Source organism: Urtica dioica, chromosome 2 (genome assembly GCF_054948205.1).
Source record: "Urtica dioica subsp. dioica isolate 48M chromosome 2, U.dioica_male_clone48M_v1_H2, whole genome shotgun sequence".
NCBI classification, from domain to species: domain Eukaryota; kingdom Viridiplantae; phylum Streptophyta; class Magnoliopsida; order Rosales; family Urticaceae; genus Urtica; species Urtica dioica.
This window is the reverse complement of record NC_142757.1, coordinates 54515354-54541252: the sequence shown is the minus strand read 5'-3', so window position 1 is coordinate 54541252 and position 25899 is coordinate 54515354. Positions and strand designations below refer to the sequence as shown.

At 35.3% G+C, this 25899-nt stretch overlaps 4 protein-coding genes across 6 annotated transcripts; all 4 read right to left on the bottom strand.

Moving 5' to 3' along the window:
- Positions 1-3301: 3301 nt before the first annotated feature.
- On the bottom strand, positions 3302-4354 carry LOC149405769 (uncharacterized). The gene has a single exon (XM_089606472.1). The coding sequence runs from the start codon at positions 4151-4153 to the stop codon at positions 3626-3628; it is 528 nt and encodes a 175-aa protein (XP_089462598.1). The 5' UTR covers positions 4154-4354; the 3' UTR covers positions 3302-3625.
- An 11760-nt stretch (positions 4355-16114) lies between these two features.
- On the bottom strand, positions 16115-18198 carry AT-HSFB2B (winged-helix DNA-binding transcription factor family protein). Of its 3 annotated transcripts, none has more exons than XM_089608035.1 (3): positions 17910-18198; positions 17359-17661; positions 16115-17289 (listed from the first exon to the last, which is right to left on the bottom strand). In XM_089608035.1, exons 2-3 carry the CDS (start codon positions 17635-17637, stop codon positions 16588-16590), a joined length of 981 nt encoding a protein of 326 aa, XP_089464161.1. In that variant the 5' UTR covers positions 17638-17661; positions 17910-18198; the 3' UTR covers positions 16115-16587. The 3 variants fall into 3 exon arrangements, with proteins under 3 accessions (XP_089464161.1, XP_089464159.1, XP_089464160.1); XM_089608033.1 differs by having other exon boundaries at positions 17359-17673; positions 17910-18197; XM_089608034.1 differs by lacking the exon at positions 17910-18198 and having other exon boundaries at positions 17359-17870.
- Positions 18199-20769: 2571 nt separating this feature from the next.
- LOC149405767 (CASP-like protein 4A4) lies at positions 20770-22619 on the bottom strand. Its single transcript, XM_089606448.1, has 3 exons — positions 21589-22619; positions 21342-21477; positions 20770-21267 (listed from the first exon to the last, which is right to left on the bottom strand). The coding sequence occupies exons 1-3, from the start codon at positions 21924-21926 to the stop codon at positions 21082-21084; spliced, it is 660 nt and encodes a 219-aa protein (XP_089462574.1). The 5' UTR covers positions 21927-22619; the 3' UTR covers positions 20770-21081.
- A 250-nt stretch (positions 22620-22869) lies between these two features.
- Positions 22870-25883, bottom strand: LOC149405766 (bifunctional UDP-glucose 4-epimerase and UDP-xylose 4-epimerase 1). Its single transcript, XM_089608032.1, has 9 exons — positions 25490-25883; positions 24878-24927; positions 24669-24804; positions 24302-24403; positions 23976-24203; positions 23814-23895; positions 23386-23468; positions 23205-23296; positions 22870-23112 (listed from the first exon to the last, which is right to left on the bottom strand). Exons 1-9 carry the CDS (start codon positions 25682-25684, stop codon positions 23025-23027), a joined length of 1056 nt encoding a protein of 351 aa, XP_089464158.1. The 5' UTR covers positions 25685-25883; the 3' UTR covers positions 22870-23024.
- Between the last annotated feature and the right edge of the window lie 16 nt (positions 25884-25899).

Sequence of the window (25899 nt, the reverse complement as noted above, 5' to 3'; positions counted from 1 at the left end):
ATTTTTTTTATTTTTTTTAATTTCCATTAAGCCTTACAGAAATTCCACTTCCGTTAAGCAATGAAATGCACCAAATTATCCAACGAAAGTGCCACTTCTAATAAATAAATAAAAAAAACATCTTATTGAAAAGACAATTTCATTTCTTTCCATTTGCCACCACCTTCGTCGCCACAATCCTCTCTCACTTTCTCTTTTTCCCTATTAAATTTAATGGCCAATGGCTTTTGTATTACAATAATGAGAGGGAAAATGTGGACCATCCATGATTATTACTCAGAATCAAATAATATCCTTAATCTCAAATTTATGATTCGTTGTTGAGCATACAATAACCAAACACTCTCGAATCAAGTGAAACTCTATCTATATCCTATACTTACTCTCATCTCGTTAATTTATTAGTTTACAACCACTAGTCTATATTTTTTACATACACAAATATCATCTCTCTTTTAGTTGATTTAGTGCATGACTAAGAAGTCAATATCTCTTTTGTCTTTTGTATTTGCATCCAAAATCAAAGAAATATTTTATTGGAAATCATGTCATGTTGTACTACAATAAGGGGGAAAAAAAATTATATATATGGCTCACGTATTGCCGCTTATTTTGCTCTTTGTCCTGTCAAGCTCAAGACTCAAGATGCAACTTCCTACCCGCTTAAAGATGGGAAAAATTAGGTTAGAATTAAAATCTTGCATTAAGTATGTAGACCACATAGTTGGAAGAAATAAATATATGGGTGGCCTAACACCAAAACCATATCTTACTCAATTACAATGTTAGAAGTGTGGACATACAACAAGGGTATTAACCGCATAAATACCTTAACTTTTTTATTTTATTTTATACACTTTTTGTTAATCGCGTTTTTTAGATTAGCATTCAGAATCGTCCGTGGTTCGATTTAGGGTCGGACCCTATGACCGCACGTAGGTTAGGTGTGGTGAAGTTCTTCTATTCTCGTCGTCCTTGCCTTGCCGGAAAGTGATTTTCGGCTCCTCGTCACTTCGTCAATAGTTGGCCTTCGTGTTCTTCATGTTATTCACCCTGAGAATCAAGAAACATGAACTAGGGGGCGTGGAGGGTTTTCCCCCGACGCGCGCTCCGACGCTCAACATTAGCAGGGGTGGGGGGTCTCATCTCGTCTCTAGAGGGTAGAGAGAGGAAATGTTTCTTTAGTGAGAGAGAGGCGTAGTTTTTCAAGTTAAGAGAGAACTTTTCAAGTTCATAGAGAATTTATGAGTCGAGAATGACTTCTCTGAGTTTTGAATGACTTACCTTGAGAAAGAGAGAGATGGGGTATTTACAGGATTTTGGCGCTTGTCGCTTGTTGCTTGTTGCTTGTTGCTTGTTGCTTGTTGCTTGTTGCTTGTTGCTTGTTGCTTGGCGCTTGGCGCTTGGCGCTTGACGCTTGTTGCTCGTTGCTTGGCACTTGACGCTTTTCGCTTGGCGCTTGTTGCTTATCGTTTGGCGCTTGGCGCTTGTTGCTTTGTGTATGAGCTTGATATGTCAATTTTTGCTATCCGGGTGTTATTTATACCATGTGAAAATAACGACATAACACTTTTATACCAAAACTTTATTTTCGACGGCTAAAATACCTAACGTTAACTTTTAGTACCACCCTTACTCTCAGTCCATTAAAATGACACGTGGGGGATTATTGGCGGCATAAATTCCTTAACTTTTTCTATTTTCTACACTTTTATACCACATTTTTTTTCAAATAACAGAACTTAAATATGTGACTAATTTTTTGAGCCTTTTATTTCTTCGCAACTTAATTTAAACTGCTACGAACTAGTAATTATACACACCAAATTTTAGAATAAAAAAAAAAACACCTTGAGCAAGGCAAGCTTATAACTCACATCTGGTTCATTGAGAAGAAGATGAGAGACGCCATGTAAGCTGTTTTTCAGTTCAGAGGGCTTATCATTTTCTATCGATAGAGGCTAAGCTTTTGTGCCCAACATCAACGTTGCCTTCTTCATGACTGCAACGACATCTTCACAAACAGACCTATCGATTTCGGGTTTGCGTGTTGCTGAAGAGGAAGAGGAAGAGGAAGAGAAAGAAATAGGAGTCGTTGCCGTTGTCGTGTGGTTCCCAACATCTTCATCTTGGTATCGCCGACACTGCTCCTCGACTTCACGTTTGCGTCCGCCCACGCTGAAGAACAACCTTGCTCTGTATTTTTACTTTTGATTTTTTTAATTATTTCTCTTATCTGCTTTAATTACTTAATTATTATTTACTTTTCGGATTTTTATTTTTTTATTCAATTTATTCGATTATGAGAGTCCACGTGTCATCTAACGGATTATAAGTAATGATGGTGATAAACACTAACGTTAGGTATTTTTGTCCTCGAAAAGAAAAAATTGTGGTATTAAAGTGTATATAATCAAAAAGTTAAAGTATTTATGCCATCAATAACATTCCACGTGTCATTTTAACGGACTGAGAATAACGGTGGTATTAAAAAGTAACGTTAGGTATTTTTGTCGTCGAAAAAAAACGTAGTATAAATATGTATAAAATCGAAAAATTCAGATATTTACGCGGTCAATAACCCTAAAACAAATTCTAAATTATGAAATTTCGCCAAAACTTATAAAGACTACATTACATTTTACAACTCAAAGGTCTACTTGGTAATGATAGGCTTTATGGTCATTGAAGAAGCCATGTTTTGGCTGGCGTTAACCAGAGTTTTTTTGGGGAGAAAAGTGTGATTACCTCGACTATTTTCAGACGTGGAAACGTTACATGTGTGAACGATATTTGTAGTTTAATGACGACATCTATCACAACTAATCTACTTTGTAATTGTAGCTCGATATATGAGTTCCCAATTTTTGTTTCTTAATTAGTAATAAAATAAAGAAATTCTTGCCTCCAAATAGAGCAACAAATACGTATAATAATTTATTTTAGGAAGGAAAAGTGACAGAGCTCTAAACAATTGTCAAGTTAGCTGAGAGTGTTAAATTTATATATTATATTCAAACTTCACGAGATTTTATCTCAAAATTATCTAGCTTTTAAAGTAAATAATTATATCTATAATTTTTTTTTTTTAATATAAGACCTTTAAAACGGCGTGCTTCGTAATTTGATAAATTATCTATAACGTTGGTCGTCATAGATATTACATGATACATAATTATTTGTGTTTTTTTTTTCTTTTGAAAAAAAAAAAAAAAAATGATATGAAGTAGCCAATTCAAACTATGACTTTTGCAAAATAGCCATAGTTTTATTAGGTATAGCAAAATAGCAAATTGAGAGTAATACGACTTTTAATCCTGCATCAATTAATTTTAATCCAACTTTCATAAACCTTACATTCGGTCTTTATAGTTCGTTGAGATTAAATTTAATCCAACCTATATTAATCTTACTCATGCTAGTTTGTTTATAGTTGACAAACTATGACTATTTTGCAAAAACACCAAATATAGCCGTTTGACAAAAAAAAAAAAAACCCACAGAGCGTAGAGTAGTTATTAAACTTGAAAAAAAAAAAAAAAAAAAAAAAAACCTTATGCCACAGGCCACAAGTCAACGTTGGGCGAAACTAACGCCAAACCGGCCATAACACGTGGAAGACAGCTCACCAACGTTGGAAATACGATCCCACCGGTATGCCAATCACGGTCTGACACGTGGGCGGCGAGCGCGGAACCGATCCCACGTGAGCGAAACCCAGCAGCTTCACAGACAAGTTGATGATTCCGGGCGTCCTCGAACCGTCCCTGGCTCTGAGCCGGTAACTCAAAAACCGGTCCGACCCGATTGGTTGGGCCGAAATGTCTTGGACCGGAATTCGGCACCAGCCCAATTGGGCCCGGCCCAATAAGAGCCTCTTCGCGTAGAGCTGAATGTGTACGGCCGAGAAACCGTTGGCGAAGAAGCTCGCGTCGATCGGGAGGCTGAACTTGTCGCCCCACGTGGGGTCACCGAGCTCGTCTACGGACACGTGGCGGGGCTTCTGGCCGTCGGATTCCTGGGGCGACGTGGAGATGGCGATGAACGGTCGGATGCGGCGAGAGAAGAGGGACCGCTTGGACGACGGCGTTTTGAGGCCCTCGGCTGAGACGACCGTTATCTCGATGGATAGAGGGTTGTTTTGATTTGGCATTTTCTTGAGCTGGTTTTTGGGGTTGTACTTGCTCTTGAATTTTCATGGATTTCGAGGGACTCTTTTTTTTTCTTTTTTTTTAAGTAGAGAAACAGAGAGAGAGTTTCACTCACTTCACTGCAATTGCCTGTGGAATTTTTGGTAGCATGAGAGAGAGTGACTTAGAGAAGGAGAAATATGTTTTTTTTTTTTTTTTTTTGTGTAAACTTCCTAAATGTAAGAGTTTTTTTTTTTTTTTTTTTTTTTTTTTTTTTTTTTTTTTTGTCAACTTCCTAAATGTAAGGGTTTTTTTTTTTTTTTTTTTTTTTTTTTTAAAAAATCTAATATTTGAGGGTTTTTCTTAAATGTTTTACACGTCTAAAGAAGATATGTGATAGGCTGTCACTTAGATTTCGTTATAATTCCTAATTTCCTATTAGCTAAATGTATTGTATAAGGATAATTTTAAATTTTAGCATTTTATTATCTCGATCTCGACTATTTATTTTTTTGCTCTCACTGTTTTATTTATTTGTTTATTTATATTTTCTCTTGAATTCAAATAGTAAAAGTTAAAACCTATCCCATATTTCAGTTTTCTCGCAAATCCCTCGTGTCATTTTGCAATGTTAACACTTTGTAATAGTTGTGATTAATGTGTAAAGTAATTGATGTATATTTTAAAATTTGAAATGCTTATTATCTATCTATCTATATAGATATAATATATATATATATATATATATAAAGACTTATTTAATGTAATATTTGCCTAGTTAGTTGATTACCGTAGTCCCAAAAAAAAAAAAAAAAAAAAACAAGTGTGTGAAGATAATCACATGGAATGCTGCGAAACGCCTCGTGAGTCACACATGAGCTGTTTTTCTAACAATACCATTACTAAAGACGAGTAAAGTCCATTAATCCACCGTTTTTTTCCCTTCATTTTCTAATTTTCCTCACTTTGTGCCATTCAAATTCAAAACACGTTAATATGGAAATTATTTTTAAAAAATTAATTTACTTGTTAATATTTCTAACGCAATTTTCAATGCCTATCTTCCAAAGCGAATTTTCCGTCTTAGTTTATTTTATATTATTTCCTCAAGCTAAAAAGTATAAAAGTAAAATATATACAATAATCTTAACATTTATAATGTCTACAAGTAGCCGATTCCTCTCCTACTTTTTTTTTTTCTTTTCTTTTATACACTCTTTTGTTTAAGAAGAAACGAAAGGCATGCGTAATAATTCTAATTAAGTCGGTAGTAGGCAATAATAGAAAACATTTGTGACTTTTTATTTGTAACATGAAACTTTCGTGTTATGTACTTTATAGTAAGAGATTGTCAATATAATGCTACTACTAAGCAAAGTAAGAGCTTCGTAGGATTTGTGAAATATGGTTCGGATGTCATTTTCTTTGTACACGTTGCGATGAATCCTAAGTAGTGGAAAAGTGAATAAAAAGAATGTTCTCGCTGCTTTTACTTTTAAAAATTATAATTTTTATTCTAACTTTTTTAATATTTTATATTTTTAGCTAAAATTATATAAATTTTTCATGTTTATCTTCTTTGAATATTTTTATTTTTTTTCAAAATTCCCCTTCAGAATTGCAATTTCTAGCTCCACGACTACATACGTATTTCGATATGTAAAAAAATAGATAAAAAGGACTGGTAATCGTTATTGTTTTTTTAAGCAAACTAATCGTTATTGTTGGGAAGTTTTTATCTATGGGTGGATTGTTTATCAATGATGAAATTTGACAAGTATTCATATAAAAAATAAATTCAAAGAAAAAAGTTCTCATACATATTAACAAAAGAATGATAATAAATATGTCAATAATCAAAGCTATAATAATTTAATAGAAACTCAAAGAGTATAGTGATACAAATATATGAGATTTTTTTGTTTGGTGTTAAAAATATATGCGTCGTAGTTATCTAGGTAATTTTAAATTTGATTTTAAGGAACTAGCAAATGCTTCGTTTATTTTTTGTTGGAATAAAGTTAATAAATTTTATTTATTAACATGTGTATGGTTGATTTGTGGCAACAATTTAAGTGGGCTCCACTCATCGGAATTTAATAATTCCAAGTGATACGGATTCCTCGTAACGAGGGCTATAAAATTAAATATTTGTTTGCCAAAATCGGACCTAAGATGAATGAGAAATTGATGCTCAAAGTAGGCTAAAGAAATACAATTGTTGTTGTGTTGCGGAAGTGAAAACCAAGAGTCCCACATTGGTTGGGGATGTGTGTTGTGGTAGTGTTTAAATACCAGCCTCTTTCTTTAGTGGTCAAGCAAGTGCAAGAGAGGAGCGTGTGGGTGGGTTATCTCTTAACCCCTCGCGCGTGCCGCCGCCGCCGAGCCGAGCCGGGCCGGGCTCGGGCTTTGGGGAATGTCTCGGTCTCGGGCTTTCTTTTTACTTCCAATTTCACTTCTGAAAGTGTTAATACCTCAAATAACTCATGTGTACGTTTGAGAATTAAAGCCAACGGTTTGTATGCTTAAACGCAATGGTTTTTGAGCTTTATGAGCGTGTTAATGGGCGTTAATGGAAATAAAAGCCTTTAAGGCTGGGCGGTTTTGGGTGGTTCAAATTCGTAACCTCACTCTACCTCGGCCTATATAAAGAAGGCTTAGCTCTCTCATTCGAATACACACAGAAGAAATCCATCTCTCCTACTATTCCAATCTCTCCCCTCTCCAGAAACTTTTTTCCTTCTTTTCTGTCTTGGTGATAGGTTCGCGCAGGTTCTAGTTCGCCGAGAGTCAAGCCTATTGGTGCTAAGCTTGTCTCTGTCGTCGTTGTATCCTGGGAGGCTTTCGCTCACGAGTTCCAGCATCCGTGGGAGGGTGATAAAAAGCTTCAAGGAAACCGTCCAACGGGCCTCGACTGTTTCCTTCCATCTTCTCGGATTTGGTTTTCTGGTTCTAAGGTTGCCTCTGTCGTCGTTGTATCCTGGGAGGCTTTCGCTCACGAGTTCCAGCATCCGTGGGAGGGCGATAAAAAGCTTCAAGGAAACCGTCCAACGGGCCTCGACTGTTTCCTTCCATCTTCTCGGATTTGGTTTTCTGGTTCTAAGGTTGAACCGGTTTTATGTGTATTTTGTTATTTTACGTGTAATTTCCTTCCATGCAAATTGTCTTATTTTTTCCATCAATATTAATATAATATTGCTAACATTTTTGTAAATTAGTCATTCATCAAAATTAACCAAAATTAACGTCTGAAAATGTTGTAAATAATCATGTATAATATATCCGATTAATGAGGTCACGTCACTAAATGTGATATTAGATTACAAATGTAATGTTTTAAGTGACCTAATTTCTGAAATTTTTCTAAAAATATTGAATATAAGCAATTTAACAATGATAAACACTATACGAGAAAAATATTATTGATGGGTATGATGCATACGCAGTGACAAGAGCTAGAGTGCTAGAGGGTGTTTAAATACAATTATTTTTATGAGATTTTTTTTAAAAAATTTATAGTTGTATTAGTATACTTTTTATCTGGGCCGATTTTTGCCTCAACCAACATAGACAATCGCTTTAAGCTTCACATTCGAGGAGTCATGTTTACTTTATATTTATGCCTCTTTTTTCTAAACAGTTGAGATAAATTTCAATTTGAATTTTTTATAATTTAAAAGCCTAATATTTTATATTAAAAAAGCTTTAATTAAAGCATAATTTTTAATTTTGCCTAAGATCACAATTGGGCCGGCCCTGCCTTTTATTTAAAAAATATTATAAATAACTTTTTTTTCTATCTTTTTCTTTTTAAAAAAACCAGTAAGAAGTCGTAGAACTCGGCTAAAGAATAATAGTTTCACTTTCCACACACACAGAGACAGAAGCAACCGATAAAATGCCAACCAAAGTGCACCAATCAAAATAGGTCATTTGTTGTTTGTTGAGCGGCTTTCCAAAAGGACTCTGTGCTCTTCAACATTTTCCACAAACTGATTGGTTTGAGTGAAAAGCAAATGAATATATTCAGAGTTATCAAATTAGGTGAGAATTAAGACTTTATATCAAGGAAAAAAAAAGAGGATGATTTGTTTATACATGTCGATTGCGCTGTACACGTAGATGATTTTTTTTTTTTTTTTTTTTTTCATTCCAATAGTCTATTAGAATACCCATAAAACACTCACGTATACATACAATTGAAAAACAGAAGCAAAATAAACTTTTAGGTCGAATCAAGTATATCAATAATTACATCACTTCGTCTTTGGTTATGAAAAGGATGATTCTCTAATTTATATAGATTAAAATCTAATGATACAATTAACCCATTTCTAATACAAAATAAAATACATATGACATCACTACAAAATAGAGTACCAATAAACAACTTAACAAATTAAATAAAAAACGGATTAAATTGCGGACCTTTAGTAGTCTTTAAGTAATATTTATGGGAACCCTAAAAAAAGTTTAGTCTAGATGGCAAAATCTTACGCATTTGAGGTGATCTCATTTGAGATCGTAACGATTCAGATGTGAAAAGAAATTATATGTTAATGTTTAAAAGGTTAGTCCTTCTAAATATAAGTCAGATTAAAAATATTATATAAAAAAGTAGTACTTATTTGTACGTTGCTTGCTAATATAGAGTAGGAAAATTATGTGTAGGTATATTCTCTTTTAAGCATTATTTTACTGCATGGTTGATTATCTTCTTAAAAAAAACACAAAAATTGAATTAAAGATGATGAGAAATTGGACCGCTGACCTAATTGCCCATAATATTAACAAATAATTGGCTGCTTGAGCCACGGAATGTGTACCAATTTATTTTTAACCAACCTTTCGTTAATTGCCTGTAAATAGCCAATACGCTTACGTGACATAATATTAACTGAATTTGTTTTTACTGTTTTGCCCTTATTAATTTCGCCTTCATTATATTAGAGGCAGTTTTTTTTTAAATTTGAAATAAACCGAAAGGGAAAGTAGTTATATGGACGTGTGTTGGCTCATTTAATATCGGTTTTTAATATTTTATTCCCATTTTTTTTTATTTTCGGAATAAACTGTTTTGGAAAGCAGTTATTGCATTTCCTGATATGTTGGACGTGTGTATTTGAAATATATAGCGGTTGGTTTTAGAAAATTTGTTTCTATTTTTGTGGCAGAATAGAATATACACCATATCTCAATATAATTAGCATTTATTATCTTTATTTTCATTCATTATTGGCGATAATATACTGTAAATAAGCTTCGTATTTACAATGAATATTTTGTAAATAAGCTTCGTATTTACAATGAATATACTGTAAATAAGCATCGTATTTACAGTATATATACTGTAAATAAGCTTCGTATTTACCACTCGGCCTAAACTCAAAATCAAAGACACGGCCAAACACTTTCATGAAGCCACAACCCACATTCAAAGATACTGCTGGAATTGAACTCTCCAGCGCACTTCCACCTATTCTCCGGTGTCTCTTCGTCGGCGGCGCTCGGTCTCAGCGGGATGGTGCGCGCGAGGAAGAGAAGCTCGGCCTCGGGCTGGTGCTGGTGGCCGCGCGCAGAAGAGAAGGAGGAGAAGAAGACGGCGGCGCCCGGTCTCAACGGGATGGCGCGTGCGAGGAAGAGAAGCTCGGACTCGGGCTGGTGCTGGTGGCCGCGCGCAGAAGAGAAGAAGGAGAAGAAGACGGCGGCGCTCGGTCTCAGCGGGATGGCGCGCGCGAGGAAGAGAAGCTCGGACTCGGGCTGGTGCTGGTGGCCGCGCGCAGAAGAGAAGAAGGAGAAGGAGTGGGATTTCGTGTTTGAAATTTATGTTTCTATGAGAGAGAAGATTGCGTGATCTGTGGTTATAATTACAAGGCAGTTATTATCCGAAGATATTGCGTTTAATGATATTAAATTTCGTGAGGTTAATGGGCGGGAAAATATAAGGGTAGTCTCGTCCTATATTGGCTATAAATAAATCATCCTGGCTATTTACCACTTATTAACAAAATGTGGGCTAAAAATAAATTGCCTATTTTCAGGAGGCTATTTAGCTTAATTACCCTAATATTAATGACACCATTATCTTGATCCTCAAACTAATTTTATAAATAATTAGTTTTCAGAGTAATGGTTTTTGTATAATCTTAAATATTTTCATGCAAATATTAACTTTTTAATATATTTTACACATAAATTTGGCTTGATTAAGTTGTTAAATCAAAAGTAAAAAGAATTGAACTACAAAGAAATCTGACAAAATAGTCATGTTAAACTAATTAATTATGAAAACAATCAAAATGTTTAAGGTTTTAATCAAGATTGGGACCGAGGAGGGTGACACTAATTTTAATTGTCCGTATGCTCTTATACCCCTTCTAGGTGTCTCACAAATACACATAATTAATTAAAAAAAATGAGAAATTAATTTAGAAACAAACTTAAAATAGAGCTGCTCAAAAGAGTTTGCCATTCGTTTTCAAATCCTCATATTCTACATCTTAGATTTAGAGAATTAGAGCCTCCATGGCTTGATTTCCAGTTCATCTCTCCCGATTTGGGCTTCTTAACAAAATCTTGACTCTCAATTTCAGACAAATTTTGGTTAGTTTGCAAATTTATTATTTTAAATTGATTATTTAGTTAAATCACAGGATTTCTTATGTTAAATGCTTTGTACAAAATATCATTCCTATGTTGATTGACTTTTGTGCATTCTTGGCTGAGTTTGTTTGACCATGTTTTTTGTGTTTGATTTATCGAATGCATAACTCGCAATATATTATTTATTTATGAATATTACTGCTTTTAATGACTCAACAATCTTTCTTTCTTTCTAGGAAGGTGATATCTTTCACTGATCAAACTTGTCCAAAAGTTTCAGAGATAGATCCTCAGATCAACTTTGTCCAAGCATTGCCTTGACTATGGTTTTTTAATTAGATGGGATCCAAACTTGTCTCCAATCTTTTTTCAAACTAATCATGTGTGTACACTACTTCAAATTTCAGTTTCTGGTGCGTAAGGGAATCCGGTGCGACACGTCGCACTTAAATGGGCATTGGGTGCGACATGTCGCATCGAATACTTTTCCAAAAAACAAAAAATTTCGCTCATTTTGAGTGGTATCGGGTGACATGTCTCACCTAAACTATCCGGTGCGACATGTCGCACCTAAAAATTTTAAAAATTTTAGGCGGACTTAAAATCCCTCATCTTATTTTCACTGTCCTGAAATTCTTTTTTTTAGTAACCGGTGCGACATGTCGCACCTAATGCTCATTTAGGTGCAACATGTCGCACCCAATACACTCAACAGGTACGACATGTCGCACCTAATAGTATTAGGTTAAAATGATAAACTACCGCTCTTTCTTCTTCTTCTTCTTTACATAGCCTATCCCTCTCTCATTTTCTCTCTATCTCTCTCTCACGTCGCTCTGCTCGCCGCCCCTCCTCCGCGCCGGAGCTGGCAGTTCATACGTCGTCAAACACGATCTCATCTTTCGACCACCTCCGCCGAGCTCCTCCTTCGACACCTCCGCGCGTTGAGCATCTCCGCCGCCCAAGACCGCGACCTCTTTTGTTCTCCGCCCTCCAACAGGGCCCCTCCGCCATCCAAGACTGCGATGGCTGCGTCTGCCCCGTCACAACACTAGTCTAACCCTCGCCGCCCCTCCTCCCTCGCCCTCGTCAGTCTCAACCTTCACCGGTCTCGCCCTCGCTGGCCTAGCCCTCGCCGGCCTCGCCTTCGCCGGTCTCGCCCTCACCGGCCAACTCAGCCCTCGGTGTAATTTTTTTATTAAAATAACGTAGTCGCACCTAATACTCATTTTTTGAGATATTCTGAAGCAAAATAGGTGCGACTTCGAGTGCGACATGTCGCTCTCGAAGCCTTTAGCAACAGACTTTTAGGCGCGACAATGTCGCACCTAAAGTCGCACCCGAAGAATTTTCGGGTGTGACATTCTGGGTATCGGGGCGACTTTCGTCGCACCCGATGCCTATATTTGTAGTAGTGGTGTTTATATAAATTGTTAAAGTTTGCTAATCAAACATCGTCGGCCAAAGAATTTTAAAATGTAATCGTTAAAAAAGAAAAAAAAAGTAAGATGAAATGCACAAACGAAAATAGAGAATGAGAGAGACAGATAAAGAGAGAAAGAGAACGATCGATAGAGAAGGATAAAAAGAGAGATTTGGTGAAATGGTTTTTGTGATACTCTCAATTCTCGGACGTTTGTAAATGCCGTTTCGATCTTTCTAATTTACGGAAAACCGACAAGCCGATGGAAAATCGATTGGAAAAATGTGGAAAATGGCAACTAATTTTCCGTTTTCAAATGCCGCTTTTCATGGAAACCGACATGCCGATGAAAAACTTAACATAAATAATAGTACATAATATGTTAAAATAATATATATTTATATCTTTTATTTTAAATGAATAAAATATATGATATTTTAGCTATAAAATATATCGAATAACAAAATTAATGACTTAAATATTTTTATTTCCAATTTAATAAAAATATATATTTATTTAAACTAAAGGGTTTATGCATTTTGTCAACACTTATCTTCTAATAAATATTTTTGACTTTTATCAATATATACTTTCAGTTGGATAATAGGTAATTTACCGTGTTTTCTAATATAATAGCTGAACATTATTAATTGATTTTTTTTTATATAATAAGAACTTTTTTATAATAATAGCTAAGCATTATTTATATGGAAATGATTTTTTAACATGATTCACGATTCACACGATTACCCACAAAAGCAATAAACACCAAAAAACTTCATCCACGTGTCACTCATTGTATGAATCGTGAGAAATCGGGCCCGTGACAAATAGCAGCACTCTTATTTATAAGTGCTTAATGATAAAAGACTTTATTTATAGAAATGGACTTCAGCAGGAAAGATGAGCCCAATAAAAGACAATTAAAAAAAAAAAAAATAGCTTCTCTTTATCCCAAGGACCCAAGCCGAAAGCAATAAAACGCCAATTTGTACACAGTATATAATACCTAATCTAACAGTTGAAAATAGAAATTATGGTATGGTGAGGATTGTGGTTTGATTAAATGACAGAAAATGTTTGGTCGTTGTTTTGGATCAGCAATATAGGCTAATGGACTTGGGCTTGAGCTACAGACTTAGAATTTATTATATCAAATTAAAGTGTGGGTTTTAAAAATAATAAAAAAGATAAATAGAGGGAGAGGAGGATATGAAAAAAAGAAAAAAAAAAAAAAAGAAAAGAAAAGAGAAATAACTATAAATTTAGTTGTTGGAATAATTTATTTCTATCATTGATTGTAAAAGAATTTCAAGTCAACTAACAAGAGCAACAACATTGTGTTTTCAATGTTATATATAACTAAACGTCTTTGCGATTCCTTGATTTACATAGTTATCCTCACATTGTATATATATGTAGATTTCTAAATTATATATAAATAATGTGATTTGCATATTTGAATATGTATGCACATATATTATTCCAATTCTATGCAGTGGCGGACCCAGGTGGTGAGCTCAAGTGGCCTGGCCCCCCTCTCAAAAAAAAATTTGGGGGTTTTTTTTTTTTTTTTTTACAGTCTAATTTCAGTTTTGGCCCCTCCCTCCTTCCGAGTTTGGATCCGCCACTGTTTTTATGATTATAAAAAAATCATATTTTTAATTTATATTCCATTACCGATAGGATTAATTAATATCGTAAGAATACTTGCTTCATAATAATATTATTGTCTTTCGTAATATTCACTTGAAACAAGTTAACTTCGCTTTATCCTAAAACAAATAAAAAAAAATTATAATTTATACTTTCCTCTTCTTTATATATAATAATAATAATAATAATAATAATAATAATAATAATAATAATACAGCTTCATACTCATTTAAAATACTTTATGTCATTAGATATATATTTTTTTAACTGATATATATTTAATCTCTTATTGCTTTTTTTTTTTAAAATAGATTGTAACATTTCAAGATTTTTGTTGAGAAATCGACTCCTGGTGCAACACACATGCTTCTTATTTAATTAATAATAATTAGAGTTTGTATATGATTGGCTTATATGTCATTTGAAACTTTCATGGGTTATATCTTGAAGTAATTTATTTTCTTTAGATGGTCAAATTTTACTTAATAAATCTATTATTTCTAAAGTATTTAATGTAATTAATGAATAGGAACATACTTATCGAATCCAAGCAAAAAAAAAAAAAAAAAAAACCATATTTATCAGAATGTATAAACATCTTCGCCGCAACGCGTGAGCATCCCGTTTGTGTTGATATATAATTGCTTTGCATATATATAAGTTAGCAATTAACTATTGTGAAATAAATTTATTTGCAGTGACAAACATAAAGATGAAGATTAAGTCAAACAAATCGTATTATTTTAAGAAGAATTTACTGTAACTAACCAATCCACTAGTTTTTTTTAAGCTTCGAATTAAAATTTCATTTTATTATAAAAATAATCCACCAAAATAAATTAAATTAACTAATTTAATTCACTTCGACCCGATAAAATATTTTTGACCCGATAAAGTATTTTTCAAAGTAAATTAAATTAACTTAATTAGTTAATTAATTAGCTTCGGTCCTGTAGACCATTTTTTTGGGATTATTTCTATTCTATGACTTGTACCAAGATTTTGGACCAAAATCTACTAAACTCAAATAAATCATAAACTATGACTACCTATTTTCACTAAATACAAAAATACCATTACTTTTAATAATATTTGATTTTCTTTCTTATTTAATTATTTGACTTTCTTTTCGTTTTGGGTTCAGCTCTCTTCCACTCTCTCTTTTCGTTTTTCAGTTCGTCATCTTTGTTTGTGTTCATCTTTGTTTTTTCAATTTGTCTTTTTAGTTTAGGGTTAGATTTTCATGAAATTTTTTTTGATCCTATTCAAAGTGTTTAAGTCGTTGAATTTTTTTGGTTTTTGAAGTTAAAAAACAAATAAAAAAACAATTCTCGGGATTCTGGAAAATTTTGAAAAGTTTCTGAAAATTTATGGGTTTTCGTTGAAGATTTATTGACATTGATGTCAATAAATATGCATTTTTATTGACATTAATGTAAATAAATCTTCAACGAAAACCCAGAAACTTTCAGAAACTTTTCAAAATTATCCAGAATCAAATCTTCAACGAAAACCCAGAACCGTTGAAGATTTATTGACATTAATGTCAATAAATATTCATTTTTATTGACATTAATGTCAATAAATCTTCAACGTTTCTGGGTTTTCGTTGAAGATTTATCTTCAACGATTCTGGAAAATTCCTTTGAAGATTTATTGACATTGATGTCAATAAATATGCATTTTTATTGACATCAACGTCAATAAATCTTCAACGAAAACCCATAAATTTTCAGAAACTTTTCAAAATTATCCAGAATCGCGAGAATCGTTTTTTCTTTGTTTTTTAACTTTAAAAACCACAGAAATTCTACGCGGAATCCATGGCGGGCTGTTCCGGCGGACTTTTCGAGATCGCCGCCACCGGGATGGCCATGGGCTGCTCTCCGGCGGCCATGACCGTCGTTCCCAGGAGCTTCAGCGTTGGAGATTCCCAGGGCTGCTCTCCGGGTTTTTGTAATGATGTTTGTTTTCATAATATAAACTAAATAATTGTTTTTGTTTTATTAATTAACTAATAAAAATAAACTAAATATGAAGGATAAATATGTAATTACTTATTTCATTAAGTCATAGTTTATGATTTATTTGGGTTTAATAGATTTTGGTCCAAAATCATGGTACAAGTCATAGAATAGGAATAATCCTTTTTTTTTTTATATAAATTAAAATTTTAGCTATTTTTTAAAACGAAAATGGATTATTGAACTATTTACCTAATTGCCTCTTGTTTTAATCGGACATATATAAATCCCTAAAAAAATTCATCTTCCATAAAAGTTAAATTAATTTGTCATTGAAGTAAATGCTCAAAAGTGACATAAATATACCTCTAAATATAATTACAACTTAGAATGTAAACTACAATACAATGCATAATCAAAGGTTGATCATAACTTAAATTAAAAAAATATTAAATAATCATACAACCCGGCGTGCCACGAAGAGATTCATATTCTTTTTCACTGGCTCTCTCCTCTACAACTATTTTCACAGCTAAACATCCTTCTCCAAAAGAATCTCTGTCTTTAGGACTTGCCAAGAGAACAGCGAAAAGACTCGAAAACCCTTTCATCGAGACTGTTCGCTTTTGCCATATCAACCGTAACTTCAAAATCTCCGACCCGAGCTCTCTCTGAGCTCATAATTACACCGTTGAAGTCCTGAAGCCGTTTTTAGTCCGTCCGATAACAGTCTCTGCGTTGATCAGAATCGACCAACTCGAAGAAAGCCTCGAAAATTTTCATCATCATCATTTCGCAATCCAATTAACTACTATTTTCCGAGCTCGAGCCAAGGAGCTTCCTGGCGGATCTCATCCGGCGGCTCGGATTTAATCGCCGCCGCCGCCGCCGAGGCAGATCGATTTCCATCGCTTCCTTGCCTATCATCTTCGTCGCTGCAGCGATGATCTTCCTCGTCACTCCTCGCTCTCTTGACCCCGATCGAAACCCCGAACAATCTCTGAGTCATCGCCGCCCCGTTCTCTTCCTCCTCCGGCGGCGGCGGCGCTTCCGTCTCCGTTTCCGCCGCCGCCGCAGCCTCCGTCTCCATGGCCGCCGAACGGCCGCTCTCGATCTGCGACGACGCGTAGTTCGTCATGAGCGTCAGAATGTTGTTACAGAGTCCCCGGAGCTGAGAGAGCTCTTGGCTGAGCTGCGAGTTTTCGCGGCGGAGCCGATCGTTCTCCTCCACGAGCTCCGGCGCCGTCGTGCAGGTCGTCGCGGTCGTTCTCGGCAGCGACGCCGACGCGGTGGCGGACGGAGTCGGAGACGAGTTCGACGAGATCACCTGTTCCTCGCCGGAGTTCGAGGGCGAAACTCGGACCGCAATCGGAATCGCCGCCGGACCTGTGGTTGCTGCGGTGGTGGCCGTAGAGATTTTCCGGCGCTGGATGTCGCGGAGGAGGATTTTCTCTCCGCGTTTGAAGCAATCGTTCGCGAATTCCCAACGATCCGGTACTACCTTTCTAAATCCCTAAAAAAATTCCGAAAGAAGAAAATGTAAATCAAATCGATTGAATCAGCACTCAATTTCTCGGCTTACGTAGGTGTTGAGTTGACGAACGAAGCTAGAGAAATTGTTGTGCTTGAAGTACTTCGGAAGCAAATCTCTGGCGAACTCGGCTGGTCTCCAAACGATGAAGCTCAATCCATCTTCGTTCCATGAAATCAGCTCGTCGAAGGTCGGATCGTCAACGAGCTGGTACGTCTTCGTCAGAAATGGCGTCGGAAGAGTCCTCTGTGAATCCGCTCCGGAACTTCCTCCGGCGCTTCCACCGTGGACAGACTCGCCGGTCTGCTCCACCACCGGCAATGGAGACATACTATACTATACCAGATCCAAACCCTAACGAAAGCACTGTTTTTCACTCCAATTATAGAAAATTAAAAAAAAATATATACATAAATTCTTACAATAAATAAAAAAAGTGCACTTTTTCAATATTACATGCACATATAAATTAGGAGAAAAAGCTAGCCTAAAAAAGAAAGCAAAATATTCCACTATAGCAAGCTATTGAAACGTATTTACTACTCTTTTTTATAATAGGAATATAAATTAAGAGAAAGAATAGTCTGTGATTGTTTCGTTACCTGGAAAACAAAGCGAATAGAGGCACTAAGAATATTCCGATCTTTCTGACGAAAACGGTGACGTATTATCGGGAGCCAAACAGGAAAACCTGACAAACTCGATCGAGGTCTTCTTCATTCGATTCGCAAGGACGACTGAGAGAGAAAGAGAGGATTTGTGTGGTTGGTTCTAGAAACTTCTGGTTGAGATTGAGTAGAGTAAATGATAAGGGAAAGAGGGAGAGAGAAAGAAAGATGGAATTGGAATTCGTGTGTTCGAGAAGGATAAATTAAAATAAGGAAAAGAAAAAATAAATATTAGTGGAAAGACGGATCAGGGGAAAAAGAGGAAAAAGGAGACCAAAAGAAATATAAATTAAAAAACAGTGCCAAAAAGGATTGGTGTGGGACCCACCGAAGGGGGACAATGGATGTGAAGGCGCCAGAAGGAAGTAAGGAAGGAGGAGCCTGTCACGTGTGTGATTAAAATTCTTTTTATTTATTTATTTATTTAATATTAATGTCTTTTTCCAGAAGCTTCTCTATTTTGACGCTACAATTATTTCCTATTTTTATCTTCATTAAATCTCACTATAGTCCCTTAATTTTATTAGATTTCGTTTCTAAGTATAATTTAGTTTGACTTTTTTTTCCATGATTTTAGAGACTATATAAAAATTTGGAGGTTTGAGGAATAAAGTAAAGCAAGACCCCAAGGAATAGTCCATATGCTTATAATGAAAATTCAAATCTCATTGAATGTAAAACAAATATTCCTTGTTAAATTTAATGGTTAATTTGTAGTATGTTTTTTTTTTCCTATCTCTAACTCTAACATAATTAAGTGTGTAATATGAATGAATGTATTTTAAGTAAAAGTCTATTTCTTTAAATAACAAACTAAAATACTTATCTCAAATTTGATCGAGGTTTTTAATAGCCCTCTGTGGTTGCTTGTGGCGTACTGCAATGTCTTTTATGTGTTGTTTTGTTTAAAATATCAATTAATATGTTTTTTTTTCATAGATTTCAGTGGTCTTATTTTATGTTCGACGAGTTTTGGGTTTAAAAGATAGTAAAATAGCTGCTTTTAGAGGAATTAGTACTCATGTTATGGAGATTCCGACGAACATTAAGTTTTTGAGGTATTGGATAAGTTATAAGAGCTACTTAATGTGGATAGGTTCTTTTTTATTTAAAAATAAAGGTTCCGTACATGATTGGTGATGTTCAATGTTCTCGAAGTGTGATAAACAATGACGAGAAAATAGTTGACTACATCAAATATGGTTAGAATTATCCATTATATGTGTTACTTGCAAGGAGAAGAATGTAGTCATTGTTCGTTCACTTGTGCGCCAAAAAAAAGGAAAAAAAGTGTAGTTCAAATACCTGACCCAATCACAGTCTCTAGCCCAATAGAAGAAACAGTCAACGAGACTGATGGAGATTTTGGTCTTGACAACATGCATTACAACAACATTTGCGCCACTAATTAGGAAGTCAATCTTCATGTGCAAAGGGCTCTTATGCAAACTTACGTAGAGTTTGAGACCGTGTCACGTCTTAATGCCACGCAACGTTCTTTCTCGCCCCTATATGTATCACCATATTCACCGTCATCTCACTATCACAAAACTGTTTATCAACTACAAATTTTTTTTTTAAAGACTACGTTTTGGTCTAAAAATGGAGTATGTGAAAGTAGACTACGGTCATCAAATTTTTGGCAGTTACTAGATTCTAGTCAAATTTAAAATTATAGTTATTAATTTAAGTATTTTTTTAAATTTGTTTGTTTTTTATAAATAAATCTAATATTAAATGGATAAAAAAATACCCGTTGTACTTTTTAGGATTTTACTAAAATTCATACCTGTTAAAAATAAATGGGTATAAATAAGATAGTATAAAAAAATGTCATAGGTCATCCTGGCTTGTCGGTACGGAAGCACACGGAAGGACGGGTTCCGAAACTGCCTGCGTGCCTGACGAAAATTCCGAGTTCCGTGTCGCACGGAATTGGCAACTTGATTTCCGTGGATCGAAGGAAGTGACGTTGGGGTTCGAAGGAACACGATGGAAGGCTGGGTATGTGCGCACATGTTTGTTTGTTTGGTTTTTTTTTTTTTTTTTTTTTTTTTTTTTAAATCTGGATGTAAAATCCAACGGCCAAGACTTGGTCTGCCATTAAAGACTGAATAAGAGCTTGGAAGCTCTTATTTCCGTCAAGCTTTAATTCGGGCGACGGAAATTCCATTGCCGATAGCACGGAACTGCCGTCCTGAAGTCCCGGAAATTTTCCTCCCATTTTGACTCGGAAAGGTTGCGTCGTCGGACACAGTTCTGCCGATACCATCCGATAGCCAGGATGAGTCATAGGTATGGTCTACCCTACCTAGAGTTTATCTAGAGCTAACCCTTCCTGTAAGCAAATACATTTTTCTTACTAGCTTAATGCATTTTGAGGCTCAAAACTAAATTTTGATATATGACATTTTTGTGACGTTTCTTAATTTTTTATTATTTCTCTACAATTATAAAAACAAGTGCTTTACTTGTCTCATGTAAAGGCCAGTCAATTTTTTTTTAAAGTAACAAAAACTGCACGGAAAATGTCATAAGTAGTATCAAGTTTGATAGTTTGACCAAAATAAGTCTTTTAAAACATTTATATTAATAACTGTAGACTTATATATCTATAATTATTATTATTATTTGTATTTATAAATCTATAATTTATGACAACTGTATATTTTTATGTCTACAATTATTAATAAAAATATTAAAAAATATAATTTAATTTATTTTAATCCAAAGTATCAAAATTGTTAGTGACCATTTCCCAACTACACATCATTCAATTATAAAAACAGTTCATTCAATCACAGAAACAGTCCATCACTCTCTTGTACGCACAGCAAATTGTTACTGGAGTTTTATTCTATCACGAAGAAGATGAAAATACGCCCTATTTGACTAAATAATCATAGTAGAATAGGAAAATTCCGTAAATACACCTTTTGTTAATGGTAATAGAATTCATTAACAAACTTTAACAGTAAAAAAAATCTACATGAAACTGTAAACTGTGAACAGAATATTTTACAGGATAAATTTTTTTATCCGGTAATTGTGGAATACATTTTGAAAAATAGGTACACCAGGTAATTTCTTCGAGAATATTTTGTTGTTACCATATGATTCTCTTGCAAAGCTTGTAGCCAGATAAGAGAGCACAAATAGCCATGACTAAGAAAGTTGCAAAAGAGAAGGTGACGGAGATAATTGAAGCTTTGCGAAGCGGTGAATATTCTCCGATCGCTTTAATGGCCGGTATCGCCGCCGAAGAAGACGAAACCAAAAGGTACACCAATACCTGAAACAATCCAAAAGCATAATTAAGTAAAAAAAAAGAAAGAATGAGCTTTCTAATATAAACGTTTTTGTTACCTGATCAAGAATGAAAGTCGTATAGTCGGAGACAACGTCGGACATGAAAACGCCTCGGTCGCTGATCTCGAGAATCCCTTTGAATAGTTGAAAGAGCGAGTACGCAAAGGCGATCATGATCGCCGTGAAAGAGTACCTTCCATTAATACAAAAAAAAAAAAAAAAAAAAAAAAAAAAAAACTATAAACTTAAAAAAGAAACCTCGACTAAAAATCCATGAGAAAGGCTTTTATATCTTTGTTCTTACAATAATTCGGAACTTTCGGTGAAGTTTGAAGGGTAAAACGACGTGAAGCCATGGCTCTTCTGGGGTGGAAAAATCACGAGCGAGAGAGCCGAGGCAAAAGAGAAGACAAAGGCGAAGAATCGAAGCAAGATATTGAAGAAGTTGATTGGAGGTCTTATCAAGCTCCAACCGGGAGAGTCAACCGAGACCGAGAACGGAGACGAGACCGGGAAAGGCGACGGTATTGATGATCGCACATCGGAAACCGCCACCGGAAAACCTTTGGCCACGAATCCATCGGTGTTGTTTTGGTCTCTCTCTTCTTTCATTGGTGTTTGGCTCATCAGAGAGAGGCTCATCTTTGTCTATAGGCCACTTTCAGCTCTCTCTCTTTTGGTTTAATTGACTTTTTGATGGAAATGAATTGTGTGTAGTTTCATGGAAAGACTAGTGATGAATGATGACCATTTGGTGTATTATTTATTTTTTTTTTAGAAATTTAAATATGTGGGCAGGTAAATGGGAAATTGATAAAGAAAGCTCAACGTACGTGAAAGCTTCACAGAGTCAGCTGATGAGAACGTATAAACTTATCTAATTTCGCGAGGAAACAAAATAAGTACTTTGATTTTTCTTAATATTATATTCTAACCCATTTAATGGTCTCAAACATTTTCATCGTACATGTTTTTGAGCTTTTCCTATGAAACTTCCGTGCACCAACATGACTATTACCCTTCCCTCAAAAAAAAAAACATGACTATTACATTAATTAAAGGAAAAATGATATGAAGTAGCCAATTCAAACTATGACTTTTGTAAAATAGTCATAGTTTCATTAGGTATACCAAAATAGCCAATTGAAAGTATTACGACTTTTAATCCTGCATCGATTAATTTTAATCCAGCTTTCATAAAGCTTACATTATGTCTTTATAGTTCATTGGGATTAAATTTAATTCAGCCTAGATTAATCTTACTTGGGCTAATTTGCTTATAATTGGCAAACTATGACTATTTTGTAAAAGCTTAAGTTCTATTTGACTATATAACCGCTTGACCCTAATTAAATATATATATATATATATATATATATATATATATATATATATATATTTGCCAAGAATGAAGCTAAGAAAAATAAACTTTTTTTTTTTTTGGGTATTTGTTTTGTATAGTGTACATTTATAAAGCATACAATTCGTGTACAAATTTCAACAGTTCACAAGTACCGATCTGCTTATGACACTATAAACCTTATGAAAACTTGATACCAAAAAGTACAAAAAAAAAAAAAAAAAATGTGGCTAAGATAGTGACACTTTATTTTCAACATAAAGCTTAATATATATCATCAAGTGGAAACATACAATAAATATTTTAAACCGGAATTCTCTTCCAGCTCTGACCATTTAGTATGAAACTGAGGATGTTAGTATATTGATATTACTGGTTTTTTAAGGCTTGGATTGATGATAACCCCACGGATTGTTGCTCGCCCATTTCCATTGGTCCCTGCACATCTCGGCTATTCCGTATTTCGCCCTTAAAAAAACAAGGAAACAAAAAAACGATACCCGAATCAAATAACGCTCAAAACGGCGTCTAAATTCTCTCCGTCACCGTTCTATACTTACTTCCAACCGAGTTCTTTCTCGGCTTTTTTGGTTGATGCATATACGGCCGTGGCGTCTCCGGGTCTCCTCGGACATAGCTTGTACGGAATTTTCTGCGACACAAAGAGAAATATTAGCTACAAAGAGAGAGAGAGAGAGAGAGAGAGAGAGAGAGAGAGAGAGAGAGAGAGAGAGAGATCACCTTTCCTGAGGCTTTTTCGAATGCGGCGACCATTTCAAGCACAGACGATCCTTGTCCGGTGCCCAAGTTGTAAGTGGTGCAACCTAAAATGTTTTAGCCAATCTGTTAGGATTAGAGCCCTGATTTCGACCTATTCTAAAAAAGCAAATAATAAAATAACACAAAGATTTATAGTAGTTCTCTCTGAATAAGAGAGCTACGTCCACTTGCAGATTTCACTATAATAATTTTTTTTTTTGAGTTTTGAGTACGATTCCCTCGTAGAGCTCAATTCTCTCATATGCTCTACACCAATAAATAATTAACAAACCTGATAAATTTCCCATATGGCGCCCAATAAATGACCTTACACGGTCTTTCGAGAGACAGTCATATAATACATCTTTCGCGAGTATTGAAGAGAAATAATAATAATAAAAAGAATATACCTATATTCTCCATTGTAAATAGCTTCTTAACGGCAGCGATATGCCCGTCCGCTAAGTCCATGACATGTATGTAGTCTCGGATCTGTCTCAGCACACAAAAAGACGAGATCTTTATATCATCTCTCTCTAGATTTGGATTTCAATCTCGTAAATGTGACTCACCGCAGTACCGTCCTTGGTCGGGTAATCGTGACCGTACACATTAAGCTCGGGTAATCTTCCGACCGCCACTTGCTGTATGTAAGGCATCAAGTTGTTGGGTATGCCTTTCGGGTCTTCTCCGATTTCACCGCTCTCGTGAGCGCCGACGGGATTGAAGTACCTCAACAACACGATTCTCCAATCCGGCTCCGCCTTTTGAATATCCCGACCGATCTCTTCGAGGAAAAGCTGTTGTGTATATATATATATGTATAGCATTGAACATGAATGATTAAATAAGCAAAAATAAAGACATCTTATTCTCGCGAATGAATTCAAATACGTACCTTTGTTCTTCCGTACGGATTCAATGCGACCAAGGGATAGTCCTCGACGCACGGGATTTTATCGGGCTGGCCATACACCGTCGCCGATGAAGAGAAAACCATCTATAAAAGAGAGCAAAGATTGCGAATCACGACTTAAAAATCAAGAACCGGAAAATTTCACTCGTTTTAAGACGATCGTGATTGCCTGTGTATACCTCGAACTTTAAAACATTTCATAAATAACTCATTTATTTATCTAATCTTTTTCAGATGATTTTTCCGATGATAGAGAAAATGAAGTATTTTTCGAAAAATGAGGCGGCTCGGGTAATTTCCACACCAGGCACGGCAAGACCGACCAAAAAAAAGGACTCGAATAGCGAACCTTTTTGCAATTGTGTTTTGCCATGACTTCGTAGAGGTTGATAGTGCCGATCAAGTTGTTATCGTAGTAACGGAGAGGCTTTGCGACGCTCTCGCCGACGGCTTTCAGGCCGGCGAAATGTATCACCGCATCGAATCTGCATTTCGCTACGGAATCAATAAACGTGTCGATTCAGTTTGACCACCGATATTTATATTAGCAGCAAATACCTATTTTGAGAGAAGAGCTTTTCCAGATCCTCTTTGTTCCTCAGATCACCCTGTAAACCCAGACAAATTAAGCCAAAGTTCTTCAGTTTAGTCCAATTGGAATCAAGTATTAATTAACAAATGCCAAAAAAGAAGTATAATTTTATTAAAAACAAGTGTTAATATCCTCTTTGTTCCTTAGTCAACTGACATCTAGTTTAATTTTCTTCAACTGTCAATTTGGTTTTGAATTGCCTGGGAAACCAAGCATACAAAATGCCAAAAAGAAGCAACATTTTATATTTGACAAATTTTTTTTTTTTTTACCGAATTTCTGATCTCATTCTTTAATTAATTAACAGAGCTTCCAAAAACAGAAAAAGCTTAAGCAGATAGGACAGTCAAACTGAATGGGAAAATAAAATTCAAAACATCTGATCTCATTTTTACTCTAAATAAGCTGCGGGAATATAAAGAAGGAAATATAACAAACTGAAACAGAAATCGAATTTCCGAAATTCCCGATCTCGCCGAGCTCCAAAATCAAAGATGAACAACTAAGATGATTCAATTTCCTCCGAAATTTCTCGGGAACCAAACAGACAAGCTGAGAGAGAGAGAGAGAGAGAGAACCAGGTGGAAGTGAAGCTTCTTGGAGAGAGTGGGTCCCACGAGGTCTCTGACCCGATCGACGGCCTCGATGACGGAGTTATCGAGATTATCGATGATCGTGACGGCGAATCCCTCTTCCAGAAGCTGAACCACGGTGTGGCTTCCGATGAATCCCGCTCCTCCGGTGACTAGGATCGACTGCTTCACCGACACCATTGCTTATCCTGAACCCGAGAGAGAGAGAGAGAGAGAGAGAGAGAGAGAAGAACAGAATCGCAAGGAAAGTTCTGAACTGATAATAACGATAACGATGATGATGATGATTCGGCGAGTGAAATGAATGAAATATAACAACGAAAAAAGGCGGTGAAAATGAGATATAGAGAGAGAGGGTTTTGTTTGTTCCGAAAAATCTGTTAGAAAGAAGCCCG